This window comes from Canis lupus, chromosome 10, assembly GCF_048164855.1.
Source record: "Canis lupus baileyi chromosome 10, mCanLup2.hap1, whole genome shotgun sequence".
Taxonomy (NCBI): domain Eukaryota; kingdom Metazoa; phylum Chordata; class Mammalia; order Carnivora; family Canidae; genus Canis; species Canis lupus.
Genome location: NC_132847.1, coordinates 16,887,891 through 16,903,133, shown reverse-complemented (window position 1 = coordinate 16,903,133; position 15,243 = coordinate 16,887,891). Strand labels below are relative to the sequence as shown.

Below are 15,243 nucleotides of genomic sequence, written 5' to 3'. Positions count from 1 at the left end.
AAGTTCAACTACTGGTGTAATTAAGAGTCCTTAAAGAATATAAAGTGCTTTAGGGGCACCTGGGTGGCTCAGTGTTGAGTGTCTGTTATTGGCTCAGATCATGATCCCTGGGGGTCCTGGGATCAAGTCCCACATTGAGTTCCCCACAGGGAGCCTGCTTCTCCCTCTGCCTATGTCTCTGCTTCCCTGTGTCTCTCATAAATACATTTTAAAAATCTTAAAAAAAAAAAAAAAAAGAATATAAAGCACTTTAAAATTCTATAATGATTAAGTTGAAGTGATCAGCAAATATGCCCCAACTTCATTTCAGAGCAAAAAAGTCTTTGAACCTTAAATTGTCATCTGTCTTCGGGTGCGATATATCATTATTTTCAGACCTGAACTAGGGACAGAAGCTTGCAATTCTACTGACAAGAAGTTTGGTCTCCATTTGTGTTATAGGTTTGACATGAAGTTCCTTTGGTAGATATTTCTACTATGACTGGTCCAGTAAGCACTGTGACCCTCTCAGCTGCAGCCAAAGGGCAAAGCAGGGATGTCCAAATGCAACATGAATGACAGTTTAGGTATGTTCCCAGTGGCAATACTGCCTTAACCAGACATAAGTTTACCTAGGGAATGAAAGAAAAAAAAATAACAGGCCAAAACCAAGTCATAAAGCAAAGAATGTATTCGTATTCAAAAAGCTTTCCTAGGTTTGTTCAGTCTGTAATAACAGGCCAAAACCAAGTCAGAAAGCAAGGAATGTATTCGTATTCAAAAAGCTTTCCTAGGTTTGTTCAGTCTGACAGAATTTATTACACAAAGGCTACAGAAGAGTGTAGAGAAGTAGGACAGTTTCTTCAAAGACTCTTACTCTTCAGGTTGGAAGGAGTCTAACAAATCAGGTCATTCAGCCCTCTTTCTTTACAAAGGAGGGAAGTGAAGACCAGAATGAATGACTTCCCTAAAGTTCCAAAGAATCAGTAGGAGAGCCAAAGCCGGAAGTGAAGAAAGCGAAGCAAGGAAGCGCATTCTAAATGGGGGCTCCAGGTCTGACCCCAATCCAGTCTCCCTAGTTCTCCCGGCTCCTGCCAGTTGAGCCACAGGAGCCCTTTATATATGTGTCAAAACTATGATTTTGAACTCTCAAGCAACCTATCTCTGTTCTTCCTTCTGCCTAGAATAGTTTTCTCCCTTCATCTGAGGCCAAATTCCTTCTTGCCCCTCAACCACACTTAAACATCACTTCTTACCTCAGCTCACCTCAAGGAAAACAAATTGTCTACATCTCTCTTCCCCTTAGCAGCAGATGACTACTGTGAAATTTTCGTCACATGGTATTCGTTATGAGTGTGCGCCCATACCCCACTCTCTCCTCCCCAGACTGTGAGCTTCTACAGGCATGGCACACATGTCATTTAGCCTTGTATGCCCAGCAGAGCATAAGTGGTAGGGACATGTTTGTTGAGTTCTAGTGGATTATAGAAGAGCAGAGACATAGCACATACAAGTTACCAAAGACTATAGCATAAATATCAGATCTCAGATAAAACTGCTATGGTAATAAATCCATTTGGACCAAAAATCAGAAATAAGAAAATACGCTTGTCTTTAAGAAGGCTCTAGGACTTAACAGGTAGTACACCCATCATCTCACAGATATTAACTAACAGGTGACACTTAGAGAAAAATGGAAAGCTTCATGCTGATTATTGATAGCCATCCTATGGAAAAGTCACAGGAGTGATGCCGCATGGGTGAAAAAAGTCCACCTAGAGTAAAGCTCTGATAGGGCTTGAAAAAAATGTAATTAGCATACAAATTTCCTTAATGCGTAATAAAGGATGAGATAATAATAACAGGAAGATTGTGACAGCTGAACTTCACTTATTTCACTGTCTAAACTCAGGCAAAGTTTTTCACAAATTGTTTTCCCTAATACACTGGGAATACACTTCAACAAACAGATATCACATGTTATTATCTGCATACTCAATGTATTTTCTCAATGCTTATGATATATCTAACACCTACCTGGATATATTATAAACACTGAAAAATGATTTTAGGATAGAATAATAACTATAACATTTTCCTGTTTTCATAATGAAGTTACAAAGTAATAACTTGAATTTGGAAATGTAGAAACTAGTTTTAAGTATCACTAGAAACTTGGTCTTATTATTTTATAGTCACACCTTGTTTTGGGATCAAAAATGATCCTATCCAAAAGTAGTATAAACATATTTAAATTATTCTTATCCACTTTATTCAGCACATTTGGCTTCAGGTTGTTTCCAGAAATTGAACTCATTCTCAAAGGACAAGGATTTGCCAACCTTATGACTATTCAAAGAATGGGCTCCAGGCTTTGAAAGTAACTCTGCAAGAAGAGTTTCAAAAAGATTTTGTGCAATTGCAGCATTTTTGGAAAAGTTCTTGAGTTCCTTTGGTGACTACTTTTAAAGAGACAACATTCACATGTTTTTAAAACAAAGCAGTCACATTACTTTGTAGAAACACTCTGTGCTTATGCAAAAAGAACCCCACTGTGGTTTTTAAAAACTGGAATCTATGAAAGTTACACACATCACAGTACAAAGCTGAAACTGCAACCACCAAGGTCCCTATGGTCAGGTCTGAGCAGAGGTGTCAGAGTGCTACCTGTCTGACCACCCACACAGAAAGTCCCAGTGCCCAAGAATTAGCTAAAGATGCTCCCTCTGTCCTCTGCATAACATTAGAAATCCTTTCAACGTTAGAAGTGTTGAATGGAAAGGAATCTTGGATTTATAGTTGAGAAAATGGACTTACCATAGTTACAAGATGCACAGACTCTTCATGGAAGGTACTCTGCCTTCTGTATCTTTATTCTCCCTAAATCTAGTGACGCTGTGTAAATAAACGAACTTAGGCTGCTGGTTCAGATTAGACTGCTTGGGCATTCGAATTTTGGCTTCAATACTTCCACAGCTATTATGTTCTTGGGCAAGTCCCTGAGTCTCTATTCTGCATAAAATGTGATTAATAATGGTGCCTACTTCATTATATTATATATGTAAAAGCACTCTGAATAGTGTCTAGCAAAAAACAATATCACCTCATCTCATCTAAGCTTTAATGTATTTTCTGAAGCTACCTCATCTCTTCTTTGAAAAAAGATCAAACCTTACAATATTCCTTTCCTCCGTTCTTATTTTCCTTATAGGTAAAGGCCTTATGTTCTTCATTGTAGTGACTGCCATGACACCCAACACAGTGCCCAATACACAGAACTACTTACTCATTGTCAGTGGAGGACATGAGCAAATCTCTCTGGTCATTATCAGTTGTTAAATATTGCCTTTCTCCTAGCTCATATGCCATTAGTTATTCTTTCATTTCAGGTACCGATGAAAGGTCTGATGTTTTGTGATTTTTGTATTTGATTTCAACAAAGGTGTCATGATTCTTTGCAAAAGTTTTTGGAAAGATTCTTATCAAATCAAGAACAAGTGTAAGAAATCTATCAATTTCATGTCAAAACTAGTCCAACTTTATATACTTTATTATGAGAGGAAAGGATAATATTCTTGATGATTCCTATATGCTCTCAGAAGACCACACTATATGTTATGTAGTATATTTAAGTTGTTAGGATCAAATGAGGTGCTATTTTCCAATGAATTATAAAAACAATATAGTGATAATAAAAGTTCTCATGATGAATTAGTTTTTCACCACTGATGATATACAGCAACTCAATTCACAATACAGCCTTTATAGCAGTACACAGTAGGGGTTTCAAAATAATTTTTTTAAAGATTTTATTTATTTATTTATTCATGAGAAACAGAGAGAGAGAGAGAGAGAGAGAGAGAGAGAGAGAGAGAGAGGTAGAGACACAGGCAGAGGGAGAAGCAGGCTCCATGCCGGGAGCCTGATGTGGGACTCGTTCCCGGGACTCCAGGATCACATTCTAGGCCAAAGGCAGGCACTCAACCACTGAGCCACCCAGGCGTCCCAAGGGGTTTCAAATAATCTGTAGGATCACAAGATCACTGTCTTCAGGTAATAATCCTTAATAATAAATGACACAAATTTTAGCATAATTGTAAGGTTCTTCCCAGTTTTCAACTCACTGCATAAGATGGAAGATATAATTTGAAAAACCCAGAAGATAACAAATATGGATATAATCATAAACCTGATATATATGGACTTAAGAGAATACCAATATTTATATACAGATCAGGATTTCCATGAGGGAAGAAAAGGAATATCAGTTACCCCTAGCAGCACCAGAGACTTCACCAACAGGATGCAGAAGAACATATGGAGAGAAGAGGAGAAACATCTGCCAGGACACAAGTGGAAGATCACACACATTAAGGCAAATAAGCATTTTTTCTTTCTTTTTTCAAAATAACTCAATATCCCTCCTGAGTTTTTCTAACTTTCTTCTCTCCCCATCTCCTTACTTCATTATCTCCACCATCTGCTCCACCTCTTCTTTCTTAAACACATCCCATCACTACTGTAACCTCCATCCAGTTGTTTACACAGTGGCACAGGTATTGCTACCTCATCTGATCAGAAGCCTGTCTAGAGTTCTTCATTTAAGAGAGGGAAATAGAAGAGATAAGAAAAGGAGTAGATAACTTGAGGATGGCTCAGTCAGAAATCAGACCCTCCACTTTACACCACTTTGCTAAGGTCCACATAAGAAAATTGTGTTCTCATGGGTTAATTCATCCTTCATTCCTAAAACCAAGGAGGCCACTTTATTGGTAGGAAACTATTTTGTAGGGAAGTTTGAGAAAACAGTGCTTTATGAGAACACCGTCTGCCATTCACTGAGCTCTCCTATGGTAGGCAGCCCAAGTACTGTATGATCACACTTAATCCTCACGTGGTCTTTCATTTCACCAAGTCCAACTTACTTAGACGCGTACTGGGAGGTGGATATGCTAAGACAAATCAAACCAAAAAACAACTTGATTCTGGCCTTACATGACAACAGCATAAGAACAAAACAAAAACCTTAGCAAGTGGTTACCTTTGAGAAAAGGAAATGTCACGTGGGAGACAGGAAGAAAGCTCTCCCTTTTCATTTTGTACATAGCTTTCATTGTTTTATTTTTCTAACCTTATACACATACTGCTTTAAAACATGTCAACACAAATGGGGGAGATTATGGTCCAATTTTTAAATGTCTTCTTTGTATTATTCGGTCATAAAAAACAGAGATAAACGTTACATGCAAAATTTTAAGAGGCTGTAAAAAATGTACCTAAGTATGACATCCGGAGTTATCTTTGTTAACATTGTAACATCTGTTAACATCTTTGATAACGTCGCAATTTGGAGGCGTTTTCAATGTCCTAAGTATGAACGTCGCTTAGTCGGCAGTCAACAGATATTCATTATGTCACAGGTGTAAGCCACTGATCTACCTTTACAGTGCTTACAGTCTGTTTCCCTGCACTGTGAAGGCATTTTCTCTGAAATCTACATACACCACGGGCCCTCATGCATTGCTCGAAGAAACCTCAAATGGTATAGCGGCTTTGGAAAAAGTCTGCCAGTTCCTCCAAAAGGTAAACACAGAATTACAATATGACCCAGCAATTCCACCTGTAGGTATATACTCAAGAGAACAGCATCTGTCTACACAAAGATTTGCATGCATATATGTATAGCATTATTCATCATAACCAACAAGTGGAGACAACCCAAATGCTCATGAACAAATTAAGAGAAAGACCAAAATGTGGTATATCCATATAGTGGAATACTATGCAGCAATAGAAAGGAACGAACTGCTGACCTATGTCACTTCACAGATGAACCTCAAAAATGTGATGTTGAGTGAAAGAAGCCAGATACAAGAAACCATATATTATATGATCCCATTTATATGAAATGCCCTGAAAAGGCAAATTTGTAGAAACAGAAAGTAGACAAGTGCTAGTTAGGAATGGGGATTAAATATAAATGGGCCTAAGGGAATCTTATTGTAAATTCAGTAAAATTACTGAATTGTAAATTACTGAATGGGTAAATTTTGATATGCAATACCTATCTCAATAAACCTGTTAAAAATAATCTGCCTCTAGAGACATCATGTCCCATTCTAAATGGGACATGGAGTGACCAATGACAGCATATGAATTAGTTTCCCTTACCGAATGCAGTATAAGTTGGTTCTACTTCTCTTATGGGAGTAAATAATGAAATTTAGGTTGAGATAAAAACACCCATTTTCCTTTAAGGAGAAAGAACAGTCATTAGGGTGGTTGTGGAGGGGTCTCTCTCTAGAACCTCTGCTTTACACCACTGGAAAATGTGTGAGATGCCTAGAGCTGAGCATTTAAAGAATTAGAAAGATGGTGAGGGAGAGTTCTACTGGAGGAGAGCAAATGGAAAACCACAGGCAGTCCAAAGATGAGAAGCGGGCAGCCTGGGTGGCTCAGCGGTTTAGCCGCCTTCAGCCCGGGGAGTGATCCTGGAGACCCGGGATCGAGTCCCACATCGGGCTCCCTTCATGGAGCCTGCTTCTCCCTCTGCCTGTGTCTCTGCCTCTCTCTCCTTCTGTGTCTCTCATGAATAAATAAATAAAATCTTTTAAAAAAATAAATAAAGATGAGAAGCCACGAGATAAAAGTTCAGTGCCAGGAAGCAGGATATGAAAATAAATGGCTCATAGATAACAGTACTGGACAACAGATGGGATAACACCAAATCAGTAAGCAATACTTAAATAAGCTGGTAGGTCACTAGACAGTTATGAGAGGAGAGCCTCTTAGCATAAACTAAAAATCAAGGTTCCATGTTGGTTTCATGGAAATGCTCCAGTGCTATCCCGAGGGTCTTCAAGGTCCCGCTGATGTAACAGAGGCTCCCTGAATATAATACAGGGGCATGTGACTGTCAGAGTTAGGCCTGTTGAATCTGGACTAATTTAATGACCTTTTATGTCATCCTCCCACCTCTACCCCAAGCATGTCCCAGACTCAGCAGCGAAGACAGAGCTCACAATGTCAGACACCAGGTGAACTGAATTTCTTACCTTTCTCATTTAAACTTGAAAGCAAACATCTACAAAACAGCTGACTTAAGTATTCCCCTTTACAGATAATGAAAGGGAGATTTAGGGTGCTAAGTAACTGGCCAGGATCACACTTCAGGAGACATGGAAGTCAGATTTCAAATCATCATTTCCTAGGGCTTCTGGTGTTTGTTTTTTTTAATCACTTAAAATTTCTTTTAAAAATTGTGATATATGTGTGCATTGCACTAGGATTCTTTTTAAGTTTATTTAAAAATTTTTTAAAGATTTTATTTATTTAATCATTAGAGACACTCAGAGAGAGGCAGAGACATAGGCAGAGGGAGAAATAAGCTCTCTGCAGGGAGCCCGAAGCGGGACTTGATCCCAGGACTCCGGGATCACTACCTGAGCCAAAGGCAATATCCAACCACTGAGCCACCTAGGTGCCCCTATTATATTTTTTTTAAAAGATTTTATTTATTTGGGAGACAGAGAGCATGAACAGGGGGAAGGGCAGAAGGAGAGGGAGAGGGAGAAGCAGACTCTTCGTTGAGCAGGAACCCAGGACCCTGGCTGGGATCATGACCTGAGCTGAAGGCAGATGCTTAACCAGCTGAGCCACTCAGGCACCCCAGGATTCTTTTTTTTTTTTTTTTTTTAAAGATTTATTTATTTGAGAGAGTGAGAGAGAGAAAGCATGAGCAGGGGGAAGGAGAGGGAGAAGCAGACTCCCCTCTGAGCAGGGAGGTGACACGGGATCATGACCTGAGCTGAAGGCAAATGCTTAACTGACCCAGCTACCTACCTACCTACACGCCCTAGAGCCTGCATTCTTAACATCTTCATGAACTACTGTGATAAATCAGTGATTTCCTATGATAGTACCCCTCTAGCCAGAGGACTAATTTTATTCATTAAACTCCTTTTCAAAAACATTTTAGAGAGGCACACTGTTTAATTTTTCTCTGTCCTGTCAAACTCCTCCATTGTTTCAGTTTAATAAAATTTTAATAGTTCCTAAGGTTATAATTTTTTCTTCCCATTTCAAAGTTTATATTAAAAAGTACACCAGGGGCAGCCCGGGTGGCTCAGCAGTTTAGCGCCACCTTTGGCCCAGGGTGTGATCCTGGAGACCCGGGATTGAGTCCTACGTCGGGCTCCCTGCATGGAGCTTGCTTTCCCTCTGCCTGTGTCTCTCATGAATAAATAAATAAAATCTTAAAAAAAAAAAAAAAAAGTACACCAGGTAACCCGTCAGCTGGTGACTTGGAAGTTAGAATTTTAGAAAAGTGTGTACACACACACAAAGATAGATAACATGTAAGTAATATATAATATGGAGATTTTCTTTCTAAATGAGCATCTGAAGTTTGGAATTAAGCAAGCAGTAAGAAATCAAGCTATCCTCACATTTTATGTCTTCGCTCCTCTTAGTTCCAGTGCAAGATCAATTCCCAACTTAAACCTTATTCTGTTTGCATGATAAATGCTTTCACCGCAGGTCACTTATTTTTACTTGAATTCACCAATGTCAAATATGTCCCTAAAATCATTATTACTTCTTGCTAAAAATACAAGAGTTTCCATTTAAGGTGAATATTTACGTTGTCCATATCCATCCTCTCTTTCTCCATGTACATTGAGTTGAATAAATCTCTGTAATTCTTATGTCCCAAATTATTAAAGTATGTTAAAAATTAAAATTGCATTATAAATATGTTACATCTGCTGTATAATTCATTATTTAAAATATGAATCAAGATAACTTTTGCCCAGGAATATATCAGTCGTTTTAGATATTTTTTGTAATTCATTGAAAATAACTTAGCCATTAATAAATCAGATCCACAAAAGAGTTTCTGAAATAAGTGTATCTCATAAAATGTGTGTCAAAGAAGTTAGGTTAGAAATGTCTATATGTTAGGAAAATAACATTCAGAATGAAAAAAGTACTGAAAGGAAAAAACTAGGCTCTCAAGGAAATAATGCAGCTAAATGAACAATTCTTGATAAGAGAGGGGGCATTTTTTTTTTTTTGAGAGGGGGCATTTTTAAATCAAATATGCATTTTGGTGATGAATAAATATGCAGCCTCACTGCTAACACAAAGAAGGATAACTAAGCTACAGCTCTCGGGCAAGTTAACGTACCTACAAATTCTAACTGCTACTGATAGAAAATTTGATTTAAAAATTTTAAAAGGGAAAAAAAATTTTTTTTAAAGGGCAGGATTTCCCCTGAGATAGTCAAGCTGAATGTCAGTTACAAGTATATTATTTACCTTAATTAGGGGGCTGAGGTCTCAGCCTCCCTAGCTCAGTAATAGATAATTATCAGAAGAGATTATTCGTTGGGCCCTCTGAGAAATTCAGTAAGAAAAAATGTGATCAGAGTTTGCAATCGACTTAAGGTTAACTAATATACCCTGGGCTGATCTGTAATTTAATATCTGTTAACAACTTAAAACAGTACTTTGTACATAATAAATGTTCAATAAACATTAGCTGTTAATTAACAGCAATAATAGGGACAGCTAAATTCTCTGGGCTTGATCCCATATATGCAACGTGAGCCCAGATAAGAAAGAGCTAAGTATGGTCAGTGACAAGGATAGGCTTTAGAAGAAGGACATTTTGAGTTCATCTGTAGAAGTATACTGAAACAAAGAAGAGGGGGAATTGCTTGAGCAAAGGAATAGAGGCAAGAAGGCATGAAGGGAGCTTTACTTGACAGTACATCTGGCACACCTGTTCCTTATTCTTCTGCATCATCACCTCCTAAGTACAGGATTGCTAGCATGATTGTTGAGCTATAAAAGATGTGCGTGCTAGTATTAGGAATGAGGTTGAAATGGTCTACATGTACTCAGATCATTAAAGGTCTGAAATTCTTGGCAGAGGAGAGAGAGTAGGTCATGGAGGGCCATCAAAGATTCTGGAATACAGAAGTTCGGATAAAGTGTTCAAGTGTGGGCTCTAGGGTAAGCCGTTCAAGTCTTAAATTTGAGCTGTTCTCTAGTAACTGTGTTGTGTCTCTGCACAGATGCTTAACTTCTCAGACCTTCCATATTCTTATTTGTAAAATGGAGATGACAATATCTGCCTCATTCTGTATGAAACTGAACACAAAGTGTTGAGCACAATGCCTGTCACAGAGCATTCTCAGTAAATGCCAGCTATTATTAATTAGCCACCTAATTAATGCCCCTTCTAGGTAATGAGGACTATGGGAAGAGCCAAGCCATTCTGACACTTGAGAAGAAAATGTCCATAGGGACACACGGACTCCAATGACTCTGAGCTTATTGATAATCAATCTACGTTATAAAGTCCAAAACAGAGAAGTTAGACTGGGTTTCTAAGAATAAAAACTTTGCTCCTCGAATGCTTTCGAACACGCCATTATGACAACACATATAACACTGATAACGAGTCTACCTCCCTCTTAAAATTACTCTTAATCTGTTACCAAAGCAAGAGTTCGAAAGCTCAGAAGTAGAGATTGCCTCAAGTTTTCAATTGACTCAGAAGTGACTTTGACAGGCCTGGAAATTACCACTTTGTAAAAAACAAAACAAAAATCTCCATAAACCAAGAAATACCTCCCTCAATCCTCTGTTACTATCACTTCAGAGGAAAAGATATCAGTTTAAGTTGACAAAGCTTGAGGGGCAGAAGAAAGGCTGGCCAAGGAAAGCAGACACTGCAAAGCCTTTGAAACAACAAATCAAAGCAGCTAATAAAAGGGATTCTTTCCCAACTTTAGCCCAAACTCCAATACACAGATGGAATATGCTTTTATAAACACAAGTCTTTATGTGGAACCAGGCTGTGTGATAAAAAAAAAAAAAAAAATGAGTAGATCCTGAAATAGTGAAGGAGACAGAATTTTAACTATTTTTTTTAGGTAACCTCAACGGGTTGGTAACAACCAAAAAAGCTGGCTTATTTATTTACCTTAACATCTTATTTATATATTTATTTTAGTATCATTTACAGTTACAGTGACATAAAAAAAGAAGCGAATACTCAAAGACACTTTTCCTTTTTCAAAGGATGTTTGGGAATAACATCATGGAAATAATACTTTTGGATTTTAAAAAAAGCAGTCGGGGGGGGGGCAATAAATAAGTTTTATAACCGTAAGCTAACCCTTGTGATCAAAATATTAGTTTTCATTTTCTGAAACCAGAAGAGTTTATAGGCCTAGGAATGTGCAAATCCTATTATGAACATGAATCTTTTAAGAGGACAGTCAGCACTCAATATCTGAAGTGTTTGCTAGTACTATATATTCACTGCGCTTCCTCCACCTTCTCTCTCCCAACAAACAGCTTAAGTTTGTGTCAAGGTCCCAAGCAGAATCAGACAGTCTTTGAGGGGAAAGGTAAAGCTTATTTCAGGTTTCCCACTCCTTTTCCTCTCTCGGGGGGGGGGGGGGGGCAGTCAGGGGATCCGAATCAAATGACAAGACACATCACTGCGGAGGTCATGAGCAGGTGACACCTCCGAGGCAACTTCAACTTCGCACACTTTGGGGACGAGGCTACAGAAACCAGTGTCGGCGCCGTTTCCTGACCTGGCCCGGAGCCCCGCGTGCCCGCCGCGCAGCGCCCTCCCCTCGGGGAGGATCAACCTCTACCCGCGCTCTAAGCCCGCCAGGCTGCAAGCGCATCCCGAAGGCGCCGCGGTGCCGCCTCCTCTGACACGGCATCCCCCGAGGGAAGGGGGGGGGCCGGCGCCTCCGACGGAGTTCCAGCCGCAGGGCTGCGGGTCCACGGTCTGGCTGCCCTCGGAGCAGAGGCCCGGGCCGCGCGCTCGCGGCCGCCGGGGCTGGGTCCCCGCGGGGGCACTTACTGCGCGGAGCCAACTCTGCTCTCCCTCTTCGCGAGCACTTTGGCGGGCTTCGTGTCTTCCACATCTTGCTGTAGCTCGGTCATCGGGGCCGCGCGCCGAGGGCACCTTCAGGCGTCCCCTCCCGGCTCGCGGCGTCCGGGGCGCAGGCCCTGCGCAGCGCGCCCTCCCCGCGCCCTCCCCGCGCCCCGCCGCTCGGCGCATCCAGGCCTCCGGGGCCGCCGCGGGGCCGCCAACCTGGACACGTCCGGGCGCCCGCGATTGGTCGGCGCCGGCGGGGCGGGGCGGGGCGGGGAGGGAAGGGGAGGGACGGGGAGGGACGGGGAGGGCCCGAGGCCCGCGGCCGCCTCCCGCCCCAACGCGCGAGGCCCGGGCTGCGCGCAGGGAAACCTGTTGAACTGGTCTGGCTCGGGGGGCGGGGGGCCGACCGGCCGCGCAGGTGAAGCGGCTGCCCGACTAGGCTCCGTCGGTTTAGTCAGCCCCTGGCAAGGTGGGCTTCTTCCCTAGCCGGGTGTCACCAGGGGCTTGGAAGGAAAACTAGCCGCCGGGCCGCAGCTACAGGAAATGGTGGGGATGGAGCGAGGCGCTCGCGCACAGATGCGCCGCGTGGGCTGGCCTGGGCCCCGGCCTGAATTATTCAAACAGGATATTGCCTCACTGGGGACTGCTCCCGTCGGGGCTTCAACAACAATAGGTCGGTTCAGTGGCAGAGGTGGTGAGACGCGGTTGTCCGGTTAACCCTTCCCGGTTCGCGGAGGGGCGCGTGGGGGGGGGGGGCGGCACTCCCCAAAATGCGCTTGGCAGCTGCGCCTCTGACGGCGCCCCGCCCGGGAGCTGCATACCTCTTCCTCACGCTTTTCGGACTCAGCGAGTCTGGCTAAAGTTTTCCATTTGAAGCATCCTCCGTCTACCGCCCAGATTTCTGAGAGCTACCAGGTTGCCGGCGTCGTTCGAAACTTGCCATTATTATACCGAGTAAAGTATGTGTTGGGGGCTTCCTACCTCTCAGCAGAGTAGCTGAGAATAAGAGGAGTGTAAAACCTATTTGCTGGGAGCCCAAATTTACTTTAAAACAATGACAAGTGGCAACAGTAGCCTGTGACATGACTGGGGGAAAAAATCACTAACTCTGGGCTCTGTCTGGGGCTGCAAGTCCTTCATTTTTCTTTTAAAATGGACTTTATTTCTTTTGTTTTTAAAAGATTTTATTTATTTATTTATTTATTTATTTATTTATTTATTTATTTATTACCGAGAGACACACAGAGAGAGAGGCAGAGACATAGGCAGAGAGAGAAGCAGGCTCCCAATCCCAGGACCTCCTGGGGTCACGACCTAAGCCAAAGGCAGACTGTCAACCACTGAGCCAACCAGATGCCCTAAAATTATTTTTTAGATTTCAGAAGAATTACAAAGATTACAAATAATTACAAAGACTATGTATGCATAGGTGTGTATGCATGGTGTGTGTAAGAGAAAATACCTACCCTTTCAGACAACTGCAAACATTTGCAGATTAAGTCCCTTCCAGGGTTTTCTTTTTCCCTCTCCATTAATTAGCTATATTGGTTAGGCAGAAAGAACAAAAGCAACTTTTCGTAGCCTACTTGCTCCAGAATTGATTTTCCTGATGCTTGAAAAGTAAAAGAAAAATGTTTATGTAAATTCCATGAGAGCTGCCTGGTCATGCTCTCTCTCTCTCTCTTCTCTATTTTTTTAAAGATTACTTTATTGGGGCCCTGCATCCCAATGTTTATAGCAGCAATGTCCACAAGAGCCAAACTATGGAAAGAGCCCAGATGTCCACTGATAAATGAATGCGTAAAGAAGATGTGTGTGTGTGTATATATATATATATACCAGAATACTACTCAGCCATCAAAAAGAATGAAATCTTGCCATTTGCAATGACATGGATGGAACTAGAGGCTTTTAAGTGAAATAAGTCATAGAAAAATAGATAGCATATGATTTACCTCATATGTGGAATTTAAGAGACAAAACAGATGACCATAGGTAAACACAGGGGAAGGGAAGGAAAAATAAAATAAGACAAAATCAGAGAGGGAGACAAACCATAAGAGACTCTTAACTCTAGGAAACAAATTGACGGTTGATGGAGGGGGTGGTGGAGGTATGGGGTAACTGGGTGATGGGCATTAAGGAGGGCATGTGATGTAATGAGCTGGGTGTTATATGCAACTGATGAGTTACTAAACTCTACCTCTAAAACCAATAATATACTATATGTCGATTAACTTTAAATTAAAAAAGAAGATGCTAGTTGGAATAAAAAAGAATTATATATTTTAGAAAGAGAGAGAGAGAGAGCAGGCATGGGAGGGGCAGAAGAGGGAGAAAGAATCTTAAACAGAGTACAGGGAATGCATGGAGCCAGAGGCAGGGCTCGATCTCACCACCCTAACATCACTACCTGAGGGGAAACCTAAAGTCAGAAGGTCAACCAAGTATGCCCCCTACTTGAGGTGGGCGCTCCTGACCAATGACCTTTGTGGAAGCCTGGCTGAGTGTGGCGGGGAAGGCTCTGGGTGACCAGCTGGTTGCAAGCTGTCTCTTCAGTGTCCACAGCTGGCTTTTCCGGGGAATGTTACTCCTTCAGCCTCGAGATCCCTTCTCTAGCTACCCCTCCTACTGTGGATAGGTGTGGGCCTGAAATATAAATGACATTATCATCCTCCTAAACTCTACATAGTGACTCTCTCTAAATCTCTGGTGTCTTCTTAACAGCCCCTGCTGCAGCTCAGAGGAGAGCTCAGTTTTTGCCCCTAAGTATTTTTTTTATTGCAGTAAAATATACATAATATGTATAATGATAATATGTATCATTTTAGCCATTGTTAAATGTACAATTCAGTGGCATTAAATATACTCACAATATGTGTAACAATTACGACTGTCTATGCCCAAAACTTCTTGTTATACCCAATATCAACTGTATATCCATTTAATAATAACCCCTCTTCCCCTCTTCCCTGTCCCTGGTAACCTCCATTCTACTTTCTGTGTCTATGAATTTGTCTATTCTGGATACTTCATGTAATTGCAGTCATATGATATCTTTCCTGCTGTGTCTGGCTTGTATCACTACATATAATGTTTCCAAGGTCCATCCTAGCAAGCATACTCAGTGCTTCATTCTTTTTTTATGGGCTGCATAATATTCCACATTTATTAATCTGTTCACCTGTTGATGAACACTTGGGCTATTTCTGCCTTGTGGCTCTTTTGAATGATGCTGCTGTGAACATTGATGTACAAATACCTGTTCAAGTCCCTGCTTTGAATTCTTTTGAGGAAATACCTAGGAGTGGAATTGCTGGTCAGATGGTAGTTACATGTTTGACATTTTTGAG

At 41.3% G+C, this 15,243-nt stretch overlaps 1 protein-coding gene and 1 long non-coding RNA gene across 14 annotated transcripts in view; one reads left to right on the top strand and one right to left on the bottom strand.

Annotated features, from left to right (window-relative positions):
* GRAMD2B (GRAM domain containing 2B) overlaps positions 1 to 15,243 on the bottom strand; it is a 110,895-nt gene that overhangs the window by 59,178 nt on the left and 36,474 nt on the right. For 2 of the 7 annotated variants that reach the window (XM_072840820.1, XM_072840815.1), the window contains exon 1: positions 11,873 to 12,075. The exons of 3 other annotated variants lie outside the window; for them this stretch is intronic. In XM_072840820.1, the coding sequence (XP_072696921.1) occupies positions 11,873 to 11,936 (64 nt within the window). In that variant the 5' untranslated portion in view covers positions 11,937 to 12,075. Of the gene's footprint in view, positions 1 to 11,872; positions 12,076 to 15,243 lie in introns of those variants that run through there. 2 more of the 7 variants (XM_072840821.1, XM_072840816.1) reach the window with 2 other exon arrangements.
* LOC140641264 (uncharacterized) overlaps positions 12,196 to 15,243 on the top strand; it is a 322,998-nt gene continuing 319,950 nt past the window's right edge. For all 7 annotated transcript variants that reach the window (XR_012037805.1, XR_012037808.1, XR_012037807.1 and 4 more), the window contains exon 1: positions 12,196 to 12,563. This is a non-coding gene — a long non-coding RNA (uncharacterized lncRNA). The remainder of the gene's footprint in view (positions 12,564 to 15,243) is intronic.